Source organism: Copadichromis virginalis, linkage group LG23 (assembly GCF_057382275.1).
Source record: "Copadichromis virginalis isolate Kocher_CV1m ecotype Utaka linkage group LG23, C_Virginalis_male_GT1.1, whole genome shotgun sequence".
Classification (NCBI taxonomy): domain Eukaryota; kingdom Metazoa; phylum Chordata; class Actinopteri; order Cichliformes; family Cichlidae; genus Copadichromis; species Copadichromis virginalis.
In genome coordinates this window covers 47415086-47430901 of record NC_140639.1, presented here as the reverse complement: position 1 = coordinate 47430901, position 15816 = coordinate 47415086, and the positions used below count along the sequence as shown (strand labels likewise).

General features: G+C 41.3%; 1 protein-coding gene, 1 long non-coding RNA gene and 2 other non-coding genes across 4 annotated transcripts; 2 read left to right on the top strand and 2 right to left on the bottom strand.

The window, feature by feature from the left end:
• Positions 1-5150: 5150 nt before the first annotated feature.
• LOC146681883 (uncharacterized) lies at positions 5151-10290 on the bottom strand. The gene is made up of 2 exons (XR_014918262.1): positions 9760-10290; positions 5151-7814 (listed from the first exon to the last, which is right to left on the bottom strand). It is a non-coding gene; the product is annotated as an uncharacterized LOC146681883 (long non-coding RNA).
• Positions 10291-10532: 242 nt separating this feature from the next.
• On the top strand, positions 10533-13535 carry LOC146681882 (uncharacterized). The gene has a single exon (XM_085447607.1). The coding sequence runs from the start codon at positions 10722-10724 to the stop codon at positions 13056-13058; it is 2337 nt and encodes a 778-aa protein (XP_085303733.1). The 5' UTR covers positions 10533-10721; the 3' UTR covers positions 13059-13535.
• Positions 13536-15124: 1589 nt separating this feature from the next.
• On the bottom strand, positions 15125-15243 carry LOC146681881 (5S ribosomal RNA). Its single transcript, XR_014918345.1, has one exon. It is a non-coding gene; the product is annotated as a 5S ribosomal RNA (ribosomal RNA).
• A 356-nt stretch (positions 15244-15599) lies between these two features.
• On the top strand, positions 15600-15718 carry LOC146681880 (5S ribosomal RNA). Its single transcript, XR_014918353.1, has one exon. It is a non-coding gene; the product is annotated as a 5S ribosomal RNA (ribosomal RNA).
• The last annotated feature ends 98 nt before the right edge of the window (positions 15719-15816 follow it).

The window sequence follows — 15816 nt, the reverse complement described above, 5'->3', positions numbered from 1 at the left end:
TAAGATTGATGTACATGTATCACACCTAACTCGGTGACAGCAAATTTGAACAACTGTAATCATTTTTTTCCGGCATCTGAAATATTAGTTTAGTTTGGGGTTGTTGTTTTTTTTGTTTCCTTTTGGCTCCTGATATTAGTCAACTACTATTTGTCAATGTTGAATAATGATAAATGAATTATCTACAGTTGCCTCAAAGCGGTGTATAATGCAATTTCACCAGCTGAGACCGCATCCTTTTTTTAGGTTTGATAGCATTTTTAGTAGATAATGGCAGATGGCTTGAGCATGAATTTAAGCTGCAGTTTGGGGAAGGTCACAGAGGGGACAGCCAGCGACTCCTAAGCTGTGCAGATCCCTGAGTGCTAATGAGAAGTAAACGAATTGGAAAAAGGAGGGAGTGCGGGGCTCAAAAGCAAGAACATACAGCTTGTAGTGCTGAGTGAAAACAAATATGTTCAAATTATACATTTTCACAATTTATTATCAAATGGTCAGAATTTCAAAGTAGTTTTACATGACGCCATGGACCTCCATCTCTCTGGCTCAAAGACAAAGGCCAAGAGCAAGAAAAAAACAAGAGGATGCAATGACAGAAGAAGCTGTGTCAACACACAGCTTCGATGGAAATGATGATGCAGCTTCAATAAGTGGTGCAAAAGTGAACATGAACGGTGCTCTGAGCTGAAACTGCTTTGCAGCTCCCAAAAAAGTTGATTCTGAAAACGTTACATCCAGATGAAGAGAATCAAAGTTTTCATTACATGGATGATTGAGCAGCGTTTGATTAAATGAACAATAACTGCTCTTATTTGAATAAAGGAAAAAATGAGTACAACATAATATCTGAACAGAGATATAACATGTGCTAAATTAACATTCACTGAGCCAGCCACTTGTTTGCATGAGATCTGAGACACTGGAAGCAGTAAAACAGCTTGTAACATGTTGTTATGTTTGATTCAGGTGGACTAAAGAGTCTAATATGGGTAAACTATTAATGATATCAATAAATGAAAGACTGCAGTCCACTTTAGCTAACTAAAGATCCAGAGGAGGCAGAGCATTAACAAGAACACTGTCAGTGTCTGTGTGTCATGGTTCTGGGTCTTTGTCCCAGAGTTTTGTGTTGGTGGACTTTTGAATGTTGCTTCATCATTATTGTTGTGTTCTTATACTGACTGAAGTTTCCTAGTTTACTTTTCCTGCATTCGTGAATTTTCTGATTATTGTTTTTTCTGTGTCTCCTGTGGATGTCAGTCTTGTTGTCACGTAATGTCTGTCATAGAGTTCGTCTCTGTGTTCTGTCCTCGGCGTCCCCTTAGTGTCCCCAGCCCGTCTTGTGTCTCCCTCTCTTTGTGTCTTAGTGCTGTCTCTGGGTTTTTGTCTCCTTTACCTGTTTCCAGTGTCCCTCTCTTTGTGTGTTGTCCTTGTCTCCTCAGTCCGTCGTGTGTTCCCATGTTTGTTTATTTCCATCCTAGTGTCAAGCTCATGTGTCCTTATCTCAGTCTCTGTGTTCGTGCTACTTCTTGTCTTATTTTGATAATCCTAGTCTGTGTTCCCATGTTTGTCCACTCCCGGATCACCCCTCAGTGTATATACTGTATCTGTTTTCCTCTGTCCTTTGTCAGAGTGTCTGTTCACCTACCCCCTGTGTCTCCATATTCCCAGTGTTCAAGGTTTCCGAGTGTTTTCCCAGTTTAGGTTTTCATGGTTGGTTCTGTTTGCTACTCAGCCAGAATAAACAGCTCGCTCTTTTTAAAAGTAGGCTCCAGAATGGATGATTGCATGTTCGCATGTCTTTATGCAACACTGAGTGTGCTGAACTAAAGGTAGGCCTAGTTTCATTTTCATGGTCATTATTATCAAGACAATGATTACGCCTTATTCTGATTATTTCTCCCTTTTGGAGGTGTAACGTTTACATGAGGGGTGTAGGAACATTTCCCCCTAAATATTTTTAGATACATTTTTGTTGAAGTCACAGTTTTTGTCGTATTGATGATGCAGCTAGAATAAGTGCTTTTAAATAAAAGAATAACCATTCAAAGTGCTCAGTGGTGAAACTGTAACTCTTTCAGAGTTTGACAGCTGGACAAGTGATGCCGTATTTAAAGAAACATGAGATGAGTGCAGCATATTATCTGAACAGAGATCATTCAATGAGCAAGAATAAACACTGAAAGAGAAACACTTCACTGTTGATTATCATATGAAGTCTAATGAAAGCTGTTAATCTGTTAATATCCTGTTAATCTGCAAATACAGAACATGCGACTTTAAAGCATCCAGCAAAGTGATAACTGTCCTCTGCCCACTAAGTAGTGACTCTACAAAAGATTATTTTCAATATCATCTTTATATTATATTTAGTTATTCTCCAGCGCAACAATGTAAGGAGCTCTGTGATTGGTTAGGAAAGGACAGACTGGCCACCTGGATTTTTCTTCACTGCACATTGATCCATAGCTTTGCTCTGTAAAGGCTAACAAAGTGCTTTTGCTTTACAAAGACATTCAGCGTCGGTATTCACTCTTTTAAAATGCCACTGAACACTGGAGTGAAATGGAGCCCTGATCCTCAGAGTTTTATTGTTGCTAACATTTCTTATAGATAGCACAGATAGTGCCCCACTGCAGTAATCACTCATGTCTAGATATTCCTGTTAAAAAGGAGTTTTTCCTCCCCACTGTAACATGGCAAACATAGCAAACGGATAATCCAGCTGAAGCTTCAGACAGCCGTCAGACAGTGAAACACTGCCATCTGCTGGACTCCAATAACAAAGACGCTGCTTTGACGGGTGAGGGAGTTTCAACAAGTCTGCAACGACTCAAGCATCAAACTACAGAACTATTATAGCGGACATGGTGCTCTAATGACTGCTTCATTAACGCAGGTCAGAAAGGATCAAACATATCAATAAATTATAAAACACAAAACGTCTCTTATTGCCCAGGGCTCAGGAAGTGAGTGTGTTCCTTATAGCCTATTAAACCTTAGCAGGTTATTTTGATGTGTTACAGATGAAACAGCTATCCAGTAACATTCAGCTACAAAAATGCTTTTTTATAATTACTTTTTTACAGCTTCGTATTGTAAGATGGTGACAGATGTACCCTTAGGCCCCCTCCTTGATTCAGAGAGGGTCTTTCCCTTTTCACGTAAATGGCCTCCTTGACTCCGCCCTCAAACCAGCGTTCATTGCAGTTATTGTTGACAATCACATTGTATCGTGTAACCATCCAGCTCACATATTCAATGTAAATGATTTGTTGAACTCAAGACATGATGAATGTTCCTGCATTAAAACACATCCAGCCTAGTGTTCTCACTCTCCCTAAATGGATGTTACATTAGTGATATGTGGGAGTTGTGTTTCAGTCTTTTCCACATGAGGACATTTACATTTAGTTTTTGCTTTACTGATGAGTGGCTGGTTAACCTGCAGTGGTTGAAGTATGTGTCGGTCGTCTGGAAGAGTAGGTGTAGAAGACGTCTTTAATGAATGTAATGCTCTGAAGGTGTCAGTGATTACTGTGAATTCATTATAAAAGTGGATTTCAGTGAATAAAGACAGGCCCTCATGGTGAAGCTCAGGAGTCCATAAAGTGTAACAGGAGAGCTGTGTCATACTTTCAGAGATTTTACATGAGCCAGTCTTTCAAAAAATACATAAATAAATAATTCATTCATTCATCCACAGGAAACACAATGCTCATATCTGAAAGTAAACTCTGATATATATCCCCGACTAGCGTTACTACTAAATAAATGACTAAATATATAAAGACACTCTCCAGAAGAAGAAGTTAAAGGGATTTTATTTATTGTACAAGCAATATCTTGATAAGAATTACAAATTCTGCAGACATATTACCTTCTTACTGAACCTGAATAACTCACACACAGACGTGTCTGCTGCTTATCTTTGTTCAAACATGATGTTTTATCTTCTCTTCAAAACACATTACTCATCTTTCTGGCATCGTGTTACATGAAAACACCTGCATTCTACCTGTGTCATTGTACCACAAAGACAATGATTGCAACACTGTGCTTGCAAAATAGAAGAAATAAGACGACCAGCAAATACATCAAAGATGGTAAAAGTGATTCCATCTTTGTGTCTCCTCCCATTGTTTCCCCAGTCTGTCTAGTTCCCATATTCCCAGGACACCGCTGGACAACAAGTGGGTATTCCAAGACTGAGAGTCAGCCAGAGTTGGCAAAAGATCAGACATTCTTAAGTAGAAGTAAAAATACTATTGTTCCAGTGAAAGTTAAAGTACTGATTCAACTTCATTACTCAGCTAAAGCAAAAAAGTACAGGCTCGAAGCGCTTACAGAGAAAAGCATACAACAGAATGCTGATCGCGGCAGTAACACACACTTGGAGGAGAGGCTCCAGCCGTCCATTCCAGCCCTATCCCTAACATTAACTCTAACCATAACTTTAACCTTAACCCTATCAGGTCTTGTTTTACAAAGCGATTCATGATTAGAACAAAAAACACATTTACACATACCGATGATTTGTCACATAGCATCGTTACCTGTTGGGATGAGAACGTGTTGTTTCCAGAGCACCACAAATTGGGGTGTCTGTAGCTCAGGTAGAGCAGGAAACCTACTAATCAGAAAGTTGCTGGTTCAATGCCCCTCTGCTCCAGCCTGCATGCCAAATATCCTTGGGCAAGATGCTAACCCCAAGTTGCTCTCCGATGCATCCATCGGGAGGATGAATGTTAGATAGAAAGCACTTACAGAGAAAAAGCATAGAAAAAAGTGAGTGCATGAATGAGGCAAGTTGTAGAGAGTAGAAAGGTTTTATACAAGAACCAGTTCATTTACCGTTATATTTTAGTTTTATTTTCAGTTCTGTACTTTTTACATGTAATATTGATTCATTAGATTGACTACATGTATTAGACCTAACTTGCTGACAGCAAATTTAAACGACCGTAATAATTTATTTTCAGCGTCTGAAATATTTATTTAGTTTGTTTTTTGTTTTCTTTTTGGCTCCTGATATTAGTCAACTACTATTTGTCAATGTTGAACTAATAATGAATCTAAGAACAGCTATTTGTCACGGTTGTCCAGCGTCAACCGTGGGGATGTGAGGAAGGAGGAGCCAGGCACGGAGCTCTGAATGCAAGCAGTGCGTTTATTTACAGTGAATGGAAAATAACAATAAATCCGCAGTGCGTTCCCGACTCCCGTGAAATGTCCTCTTCCCAGTGCTAGTGTTCCTTGTCTCCGCTCCTCAGTGTCTGAGCACCCCGTGCTCGCTGCCCTCTCGTCTCCACGCTTCTCCTGGGGAGATAACAAACAGGCAGCCGTAAGACACATACAATGCGGCAGACTATCCGTACTGACTGGCCGAGAGACTAACGTGAAGTCACGCAATGATCCAGCGTCAGAGAGAGCGCCACCGCATTCTTAAGTAGCTCCTCCGACAAGGCTTGATCAGCTGTGTGATGGTCTTCAGGTGTGGCCAACCACCTGGCAGGGCCACACCCACCAGGCCTGAAGGTGCCTGTAAACAGGTGCTCTCAGAAACGCCGGCATCCACACACACACACACACACACACACACACACACACACACACACACACACACACACACACCTGCAAGCAGGGAGAAGGAGGGACAGCACACCAAAAACACACATGTCCATAACTGCTGGGTCGTTTAGACTCCTGAGCTGTGCACGAGGGGTCGACCACCCACTGGAAGGCCGGGCACTGGTTTTCAACCGTAATATACCTGATGTGCTCAGGTAACCTGTAGCGCCATGAAACCTCTGTCACACCAGGGCGCATAAAAAATGATGCTTTAAGAGACTGATGGGATCGGGCAGCAGGGAAAACATCCACAAAATGCTACTTTCAGTTTTTAAGTAGAGTCATTACATGCTTGTTAAAAGCAAACTCTCATATAGTTTTTAATGTGCTTCTTTCATTACAATGACTAGATAAAGAATGTGGCACTGTCTCTATTTAACACTGGCTACCCCAAAATGTTTCCAAACCTTCAACCGTAACTTTCACTGAGAGATTTTTAGATACGGTTATTGAACCTGTGGGGTTAATTTTTTAAGTAACACGAGACGAGAGGCAGCAGCATACATACAGAGCATCAGTGATAGAAAGCTAGGCTAACATAGGGTAGCTACCTGTTCAAGGAGAAACATGTATAGGCCCATCTCAAGTGCCAGTGAACATCTAAATGATTCAGGGAAGACTTTGGAGAAAGTGCTGTGGGGAGATGAAACGAAATTATGTGGCTTTAACTGACCTTTTGAAATAGGAGTGTGATGCAAAAAATAGCATCCCTGCAGTCAAGCAGAGAGATGGAAACATTATGATGTGGGCTACAGGACGACTTAGTCGGGGTTCCAAGCAGTCAGGAAATGTGACATCGTCAGACTGCAGGCCACGGATTGGCTTGTCAGTCGCGGCACTCAATGAGTCATGAGACGGTGTCTTTCACTAAAATCAAAACTGCAGTTTTTTTAAAACCCTGCAACAAGGCAAATAGCTGCACAACACCGTGGTTTCCAAGTGTGACAAAAAGCCACAGATACATCATCGCTGCGACGTCTTCCTTTGTTGTGGCATTCGTGTTGCTCATAAATGACAACATGGACATCGGGCCGCTTTGCTGTAATGACCCCACGCACATTAGGTGGTACTTGATTGTAATGGAAAATGAGTCACAGCAAGCTGATCTGAGTATGTACTAATGGAGAAGTGCTATAAGATCACGGAGTGGTCTAGTCAGTCTCCAGACATCAGTACTGTAGAAAATCTGTGGAGGGAGCTGAAGTTTCAACTTTCCAAGTGGCAGTCAAGAAACTTACAGGATTTAGAGAGTTTCTGTAAGGAGCAGAGGGTTAATGTTTGTGTGTCCTCACTGTAAAGACTGCAGGTTACTGGAGCGTGTCGTGTCATGTTTCCTGTTGCTCTGAGGTGCATCCAACAAATACACAAATCATTTACCACTAATAATAACACCTCCCCCACTTAAGTGTGTTCAACAGGAAGCTAAAGACTGGTGCTGTTAAAGTGTTCAAAAAACAGCAGGAGCTCGGTGTGAGGCCACAGTGGGCCAAAAAACACAAGATGACCTCCAGCAAGGACAAAATGTATCTGGACGTCTCTGTGAGCATCTGTCTCACTGTGTAAGTGTAGCACAGTGTCTGTGTGTGCATGGCTGGGCAAGAGAAACAGCACAACTGAAAGCCAGCACTCAGACGAGGACCCGGTGCATCGTCTGTCTCATCTCAGCCAGTTTACTTACAAACTCTTTAAGTTTGAATTTTAAAGCCGACAATGTGCACAGGGCAGTGATATTTCAAATGAAGGTAAACTATTCCAATCTCTGCAGCCCCAATTGTGTATCACACACACACTAAGTTCTCCTCCTGCCTTCAGCCCAACCGTTGAGCGCGATGACAAATAGAGCCGCAGAATTTTGCTGCTGTGTAATTAAATTGAGACGTGGGGTCAAAATTCCCACCTAGATTGAGTGAGATGAAATAGAAATCGGCTCTCCTCTAACTGACTTTATAGAAATAATTACATCAGCTGCATTTATAACTGTTATTAAATAACAGCAGCACACGAGAACTAAAGTGTAATCCCAGCACATTTCGCTTCGCTTGCACTGATTCTTTAGAGATGACGACCGTGGTGGGTAATTAAGGGCAAACAATATACAAGTGGCGTGAAAAATGGAGGCTGCATTACCTTTCCAAAGCTTCCTTTCCCGATGGCCCGCAGTATCTGGAAGTGGTCAAAGTTTACTGTGGAGAAAATGAGAAGCAGTTAGTGAGAACGTGTCAGTTTGAGCTGAGCTATAAAACAGGGAACATGACATGTACAGCACTGTGCAAAAGTCTTGAGCCATCCCTCATTTGCTTCCAGGGATCCGGACTTCCCTGTAATCTTTAAAGTGGTATTAAGGAATAGCTCTCCAGGCTTTTTAAAGTGTTTCTGATTTTTAATCCAGGGCTTGTATTTGACCACTTTTTGTCTGTTAAGACCCTTCACACTAATCTCTGAAACATTCAAACATAAACAGACACCTAAGTCACGGAAAGGACCACAAAACTTAACAAAGAACCAATTTTAAATTGTATCTGTACACATTTACTTGCAGCCTATTGCAAAAAAACAAAAGCCCACATCATTTGTTCTCACTTCTTTAGTTGAAGAATGCAGTTAATAACACCGTTAACACAGACTGACCTGGCAAAACACGAAAAAATAAGGGGGTGGTTCAAGACTTTTGCTCGGTACTGTATGACAAATGCAAATGTGCACTTCACAATGTATCGCTGCACTTCGGCAGTACTGTGCAGATTAAATGTTTTTTCCTTCCCGATGCATGTGAAAGGTTAAGACTTACATCTCCAAATGTACTGGAACTGATTTGAACCAGAGGACTCAGCCACACTGTTACTATGTACTGCATAAACACGTTTACCGATGAAGGTAAATCAGACGCTGTCCTGACTGTGTGGCTAAATTTTGTGCTGAAAGCATCAAATCAATTGAATATGATTAACTTGCTATGAGAGGTTTTTACTCCAAGTGTGACTTTTTCTGGCTTCATACACCTTTCAGGGTCAAATTCAAGCACTTTGTAAGCACGTTTAATGTCCATTTTCAACATTTTCCAGCACATTACCATAAAAAGGATGCATATTTCACTTCGCATCACCTGAGTAAGACCACGTGAAAGGCCAAATTAATAAGTCTTCTCATCAGATATTGATGCTTCTTTCTTATGTGACACAAAAAACAGGAGGAGACAGATCTTTGCTTGTGTTGTTTTTTAAGTTCATTCATTCAAAACTAACTGTAAGACGCTTAACTACATTGCAGTCTGTGTTATTGTTGTAGACCTAATTATCACCTTTAAAGTGTTTGTGCTAATAACATCATGTAGAGTAAGACAGGCATAGAGAACAGCACTGACTGGGAGAGGCTTTGAACACATGACATACTCAGATCAATTCAACACTTTAGACTTTAAAAATGCACAAGCGTCTTTCAAAAACCCATTTATTTAATCTATCATCATTGATATTATTATGTACAGTTAGAATGTACTGTTCATCTCCCTTAAATAAACAGGCAGCCTTAAAGTGTGAAATAGTCACTTGTCTACTGTCTCAGTGGCTGATAGTGCCCCACAGGCCTCAATGTCAGCTTGAAGCCATTATGTTTCAATTGTTTAATGATAAACAGATTTTGAATGAAAGCGAGGAAACTTCGCTAGCACAAAAAAGTGCCTATTCTTTCTTCCCATATGGTTCAGTCATATTACCGTCATTTCCCCCTAAGCTGTTCCCAAAGACACCAGGTTAATACTTGAAAAGGCTGCAGCGATACACAAAAATATCATCAATATTCTGTTTACTTGGTGACAACGTCGCTTTTAGCCTTCAATCAGAAAGCCTGACGTTGGCTAGTTAAGCATCGGGTTAACGTTTAACGCTTTCACTTGAGGGAAGTAACTCGTATTACTGCTACTGCTGTGTAATCTTGGTTCAATTCACAGCATATTCTACAAGTTACCCTGCAATAACTAACTGTTAGAATAGCGCCACCGTATTGTATCGCACTGAGTGCACTTCAATCCTTTATCCCGCGAGTTTGCTAGCTAGCAAAATAATAATACCAATTTTAAACAAATAACATGTGTAACGTACACACTCGAGAAAATTATTTACTAGTACTTACGCAACTCCCCCGTTGTGAAAACGTACAAATCCTTCTTGTATTTTTCGTTTTCCAGCAAACACTCATTAAAACGGCCTCCAGGCACATTAGCGCACTCACCCCCGACTGATCAGGGAGGGGGTGGGGGGTCACACACTGAAACAGACTAACGTGCAGAGGTACAGCCCAGGCAGACAAATGTTGCTTTTAGACTTTGCGACTCGTTTTATTTCTCTATCTGATAAGAAAACTATTCAATCAGATAGTTCTTTGTGGTGAATGAAATACGGTTACAGTTTCAAGAAGTTTTAAGCACCAAATCCGAAATCCAAGCACTGCAATATTAAAATCCAATTCAATTTCTTGTTTGCTCCGAAATCTACGACATGACTATATACAGAAAAGCTTGACGTGGTATGCAAAAAAACCCCGAAGACAATACAAATACAAATACATGAACAAAAAATGTTTTAACTGTCAGTTATGTCATTTTAAAATTTTCCAAAACTAACATTTTCTTTGATTGACTGATATTAAATTGATTAGGGTCAAGTTTACTGTGAACAATATTACACAAACAAGCACGTGTGTGCGCGTGCGCACATATTAGAATCCCTTCGATCGCTTCTCATATGTGCGCATGCGCACATATTAGAATCGCTTCGATCGCTTCTCATATGTGCGCATGCGCACATATTAGAATCGCTTCGATCGCTTCTCATATGTGCGCATGCGCACATATTAGAATCGCTTCGATCGCTTGTGACGTGGTAACTTTGCTTTGATCCTTTCTGACGTCATAACTTTGCTTTGATCCAAAACCTATAAATAGAAGCGCTCACCTGTTACTTTATGCTTAACGGACGTTGACCTGCAGCAACTAAAACCCTTTTGAGAAGTTTTGAGAGCAATTTACGAGAGAAACCAAAACAAGTTCAGTTTTGTTTCTCACCAATTCACAGCGCAAACAGACACATTACACCATGTCAGCCAACCCATCCTTCGGCTCAGATGAGCTTGGAATATCTAAAGGGACCATTTTAGGAGATCACCACATGGTGGAGGCTTTCCTTGGAGAAGGAAGCTTTGGTGTTGTAACCAGATGTCGCGATACAAAAAACAACAAAACTGTTGCTGTTAAAGTCAACAAGAGCGACCCTGAAATTCTGCTCCAGGCAAAACTGGAAATTTTCATCCTGGAGCAGCTACGACGCTTGGATCCAGACAGGTGCAACATTGTGGAATGGAACGGCTATTTCCTCGATGGAGAGCGCATTTGCCTGAATTTTGAACTCCTCGACCAAAGCCTGTCAGACTACATAGGGGACCGGAATAACCAAGGTCTCCCAATGAGAGAAATCAGGCCAATTTTGCATCAGCTCGCAAATGCTCTATTCCACCTGGGTTCTGTGGGAATAGTGCATGCTGACCTCAAACCTGTCAACATCATGGTTGTGAACCGCAGTGAGTCTCAAGTCAGAGTCAAACTTATAGACTTTGGCATCGCATGTAACACCTCTGCAGTGATTCCTGGTGACTGTGTGGGGACAATTGGTTATTGTGCACCTGAGATTATGCTTGGCACTCCATATGATGAAGCAATTGACATGTGGTCTCTAGGGCTGGTAGCTGTGGAGCTTGCTACAGGGGTGCCTCTCTATCCTGGGGAAGACGATTATGACGTTTTGAAATTCATAATTGAAACCCAGGGTCAGCTACCAGATCATCTCCTAGAGTCTGGCTTGTACACTGACAGCTATTTCATCGAGGATAACCACAAGGAACAGCGCTGGACATTTAAGACCCCAGAACAATTTCAATATGAGACAGATTATCGATCCAAGGAAACTCGATCGATAAAACTTAAGTGTCTCGATAACCTCGAACAACTGCTGAAAGTTAGGCGAGGACCGGAAAATGGCCAATCATTATTTGTAAGGCTAATCAAAGAAATGTTGGCCTTGGATGCAAATCAGCGCATAACACCCTCGGAGGTTCTGAAGCATCCCTTTTTCCACCCTGGCCTCTCAAGGACAACCCCCTGCACTGACATGAATAGTACAGGGGGAGAACTCCTTGTGCTCTCTCAGCAGCCTTCAAGCTGGAAAAGTCATGGATCGCAAAAATTCAGCTGCAGTTTCCAAAACTCAGTTGAATTTCCTCAAAAAGGAGACATCAACACCTCAGCCAACCCATCTGCCTCTGAAGATGATCTTCAAATAACGGAAGGGACCATTTTAGGAGATCACCACGTGGTAGAGGCCTTCCTTGGAGAAGGAGGCTTTGGTGTTGTAACCAGATGTCGCGATACAAAAAATAACAAAACTGTTGCTATTAAAGTCAACAAGAGCGACCCTGAAATTCTGCTCCAGGCAAAACTGGAAATTTTCATCCTGGAGCAGCTACGACGCTTGGATCCAGACAGGTGCAACATTGTGGAATGGAACGACTATTTCCTCGATGGACAGCGCATTTGCTTGAATTTCGAACTGCTCGACCAAAGCCTGTGGGACTACATTGGGGACCGGAATAACCAAGGTCTCCCAATGAGAGAACTCAGGCCAATTTTGCATCAGCTTGCAAATGCTCTGTTCCACCTGGGTTCTGTGGGAATAGTGCATGCTGACCTCAAACCTGGAAACATCATGGTTGTGAACCGCAGTGAGTCTCCCGTCAAAGTCAAACTCATAGACTTTGGCCTCGCATGTCCTGCTTCTGCAGTGATTCCTGGTGACTGTGTGGGGACAACTGGTTATTGTGCACCTGAGGTTATGCTTGGCATTCCATACCACGAAGCAATCGACATGTGGTCTCTGGGGCTGGTAGCTGTGGAGCTTGCTACAGGGGTGCCTCTCTATCCTGGGGAAGACGATTATGATGTTTTAAAATTCATAATTGAAACCCAGGGTCAGCTACCAGATCATCTCCTAGAGTCTGGCTTGTACACTGACTGCTACTTCATCGAGGATAACTACAACAAACAGCGCTGGACATTTAAGACCCAAGAACAATTTCAATACGAGACACATTATCGATCTAAAGAAACTCGATATATAAAACTTAAGCGTCTCGATGACCTCGAACAACTGCTAAAGGTTAGGCGAGGACCGGAAAATGGCCAAACATTATTTGTAAGGCTAATCAAAGAAATGTTGGCCTTGGATGCAAATCAGCGCATAACACCCTTGGAGGTTCTGAAGCATCCCTTTTTCCACCCTGGCCTCTCAAGGAGAACCCCCTGCACTGACATGAATAGTACAGGGGGACAAAACCTTGTGCTCTCTCAGCAGCAATCATCGTTTGGGTGGCCAGAATTCTAGGGGAGCTAGAAATTCTTGTGGAAAAAAAGCCCAAAACAATAACATCAACAAAAACAACCAATGAATGTGGTCTTAAACTTGGGCACAATTTGGCTTGAAATCCATCAACTAATCTCTCAATATTCAAAGCGGAGCAGCAGACAACTTACCATCACATCAGTCCTTCAATCAGACCTACAACAAACGTCTTCAGTCTCTCACCCCAACCGGTCGCAGCAGATGGCCGCCCCGACCTGAGCCTGGTTCTGCCGGAGGTTTCTTCCTGTAAAAAGGGAGTTTTTCCTTCCCACTGTCGCCAAAGTGCTTGCTCATAGGGGGTCATATGATTGTTGGGTTCTCTGTATGTATTATTGTAGGGTCTACCTTACAATAATACATACAGCCTTGAAGTGACTGGTGATGTGATTTGCTGCTGAATCAATTCGGAACTAATTGGAAATCTGGATATTAATTAAATAAACCTGCTTTGACCATCAATTAATTGTTGTTTGAAATTCTTTATAAATATATAAATATAGTGCCACTCTTCTACTGTTTAAATTGCAACTGTTTCAAACTGACTAATTTATTCATACACTTGAGCATAAACACACGCACAGTAAATGGCCTGTATTTGTACAGCGCTTTACTTAGTGCCCAAGGACCCCAAAGAGCTTTACACTACATTCAGTCATTCACACATTCACACACTGGTAATGGCAGCTACATTGTAGCCACAGCTGCCCTGGGGCGCACTGACAGAACATTGCAGAACCTTCAGCACCTCGTATGAAAAATATTTGACTGTGTGTATGCTTTTAGCGCTGTTTGGATTTGAGAAAATCTAAAATAAATTGAAATTTGTCTTTAGAAATTGTTTTATACATTTCAGTGGTATATTATGCATACAATACGACATCTATTTAGATTTACATCTTCCACAGAAAAAACTGCACATTACTGAAACTTAGTATACTGGACTTTGTTGTTGTCCCACACAGGTTCAATTTCGAGTGGTAGATGGCTCAGTGCTCAGTCAACCAAGATTTTATGATAGTGGGCACAATGAGGTAGATAAGCTGCTTGTAAACAGTACTTTTATGCTCTCTTTTTCCATTTGGATAAGAAAGAAAGAACCAGGAAACAAAGGCAAACAAATAATCTCTGCCTTTATCCCAGATTCACATTATAGGAACAGCTGCTCAATGACCACTGTAGTCTTTGCTTACTGCACTTTTATCTACATCTATGCAAAGTGATCCACTACACCTACTTTTACAGTTAAATCGTTTTATGAGCACTCATGCCATTTTAATCTGAGTTTCTACTCAAATACAATCAGTAAAGAAAAACACAGTCTGTGACGTTTGTTTTGAAGGAAAAGGTATTCCCTGCAAATGTTTATCTGTGTGAGACTATTCAGAAAACAGTAATTTTCAGCTACTGTATAGCTCTGTGTAAATAATCATTCTGTACATTCGATAATCTTTAATCCTACAACTGTTTACAACTTGCATAGTTCCCATTTCTGTATAGCTGTATATCCCAGATTCTGTAAAGTTATTTATTTCATATTCTGTATAGTTTTTCATATTTATATCCTGTTCATATCCTGTACATAGCTTGTACTCACTACAGCCTGTACATACTTATAGTTATAGAATATTCACAACATACTTCATACCGTGTACATTATAACATACCATAATAGACCCATTTCTGTAATATACTCACATATCTATATTATTGCTAATATATATTGTAATATATCTATATCACTAAAGAACTTCTGGATGGATGCAAACTGCATTTCGTTGCCCTGTACCTGTGCATGTGCAATGACAATAAAGTTGAATTCTATTCTATTCTATTCTATTTTGTTTTATAGGTGAGACACTTGGCCTCTTTTTTCCTTGTTCTACGTTTGTCTTTTGTCCGATTACTCTGGAACACAAGATGGAAAACTGATATTCTCATGTTAAAAATATAGAAAAAGGATTTTATCACCCATAAATGTTAACTTCTCATGCCTCTTAGCACAAGCAGGAGCAGAAGCGCCCTCTGCAGTTTGTGTGTGGAAGTGCAAAATCTTACAGCACCTGGTATTCCCAGGCGGTCTCCCATCCAAGTACTGACCAGGCCCGACCCTGCTTAGCTTCCGAGATCAGACGAGATCGGGCGTGTTCAGGGTGGTATGGCCGTAAGCGAAAGCAAAGCTGTGAAAAAGACCTTTTATTGGTGGCAAATGTCTCACAGTTTGATCTATATTATTGTGCTAAACTTCATATGTTACAGCGACAACATGCAAACCTTCGTTATTAACTGCAGCTTCAAATTGAGCTGCAAAAATGCTTTTCCCGCAGTAACATCACGATAAGAAGACATGTTCGTTGATTACAGCACAGTGTTAAAGTGACAGAGAGCACACGGTGTGTTGGGTCGATTTGGAAGTCCAACATTTTTGTCGTTTGGACATTTTAACTTAAATATAGAAAACAAAAACGTAAGCGTGTATGTGTCATTACAGCATGTATAAAAACGCCGTTTCTGAGCTGACCTTTCGCTTACGGCCACACCACCCTGAACGCGCCCGATCTCGTCTGATCTCGGAAGCTAAGCAGGGTCGGGCCTGGTCAGTACGTGGATGGGAGACCGCCTGGGAATACCAGGTGCTGTAAGCTTTTGCACTTCCACACACAAACTGCAGAGGGCGCTACTGTTTAGTAAGAAACTTCATGACCTCTCTTCTAATTTTTTGCTTGTGTACCGTTAAAAAATT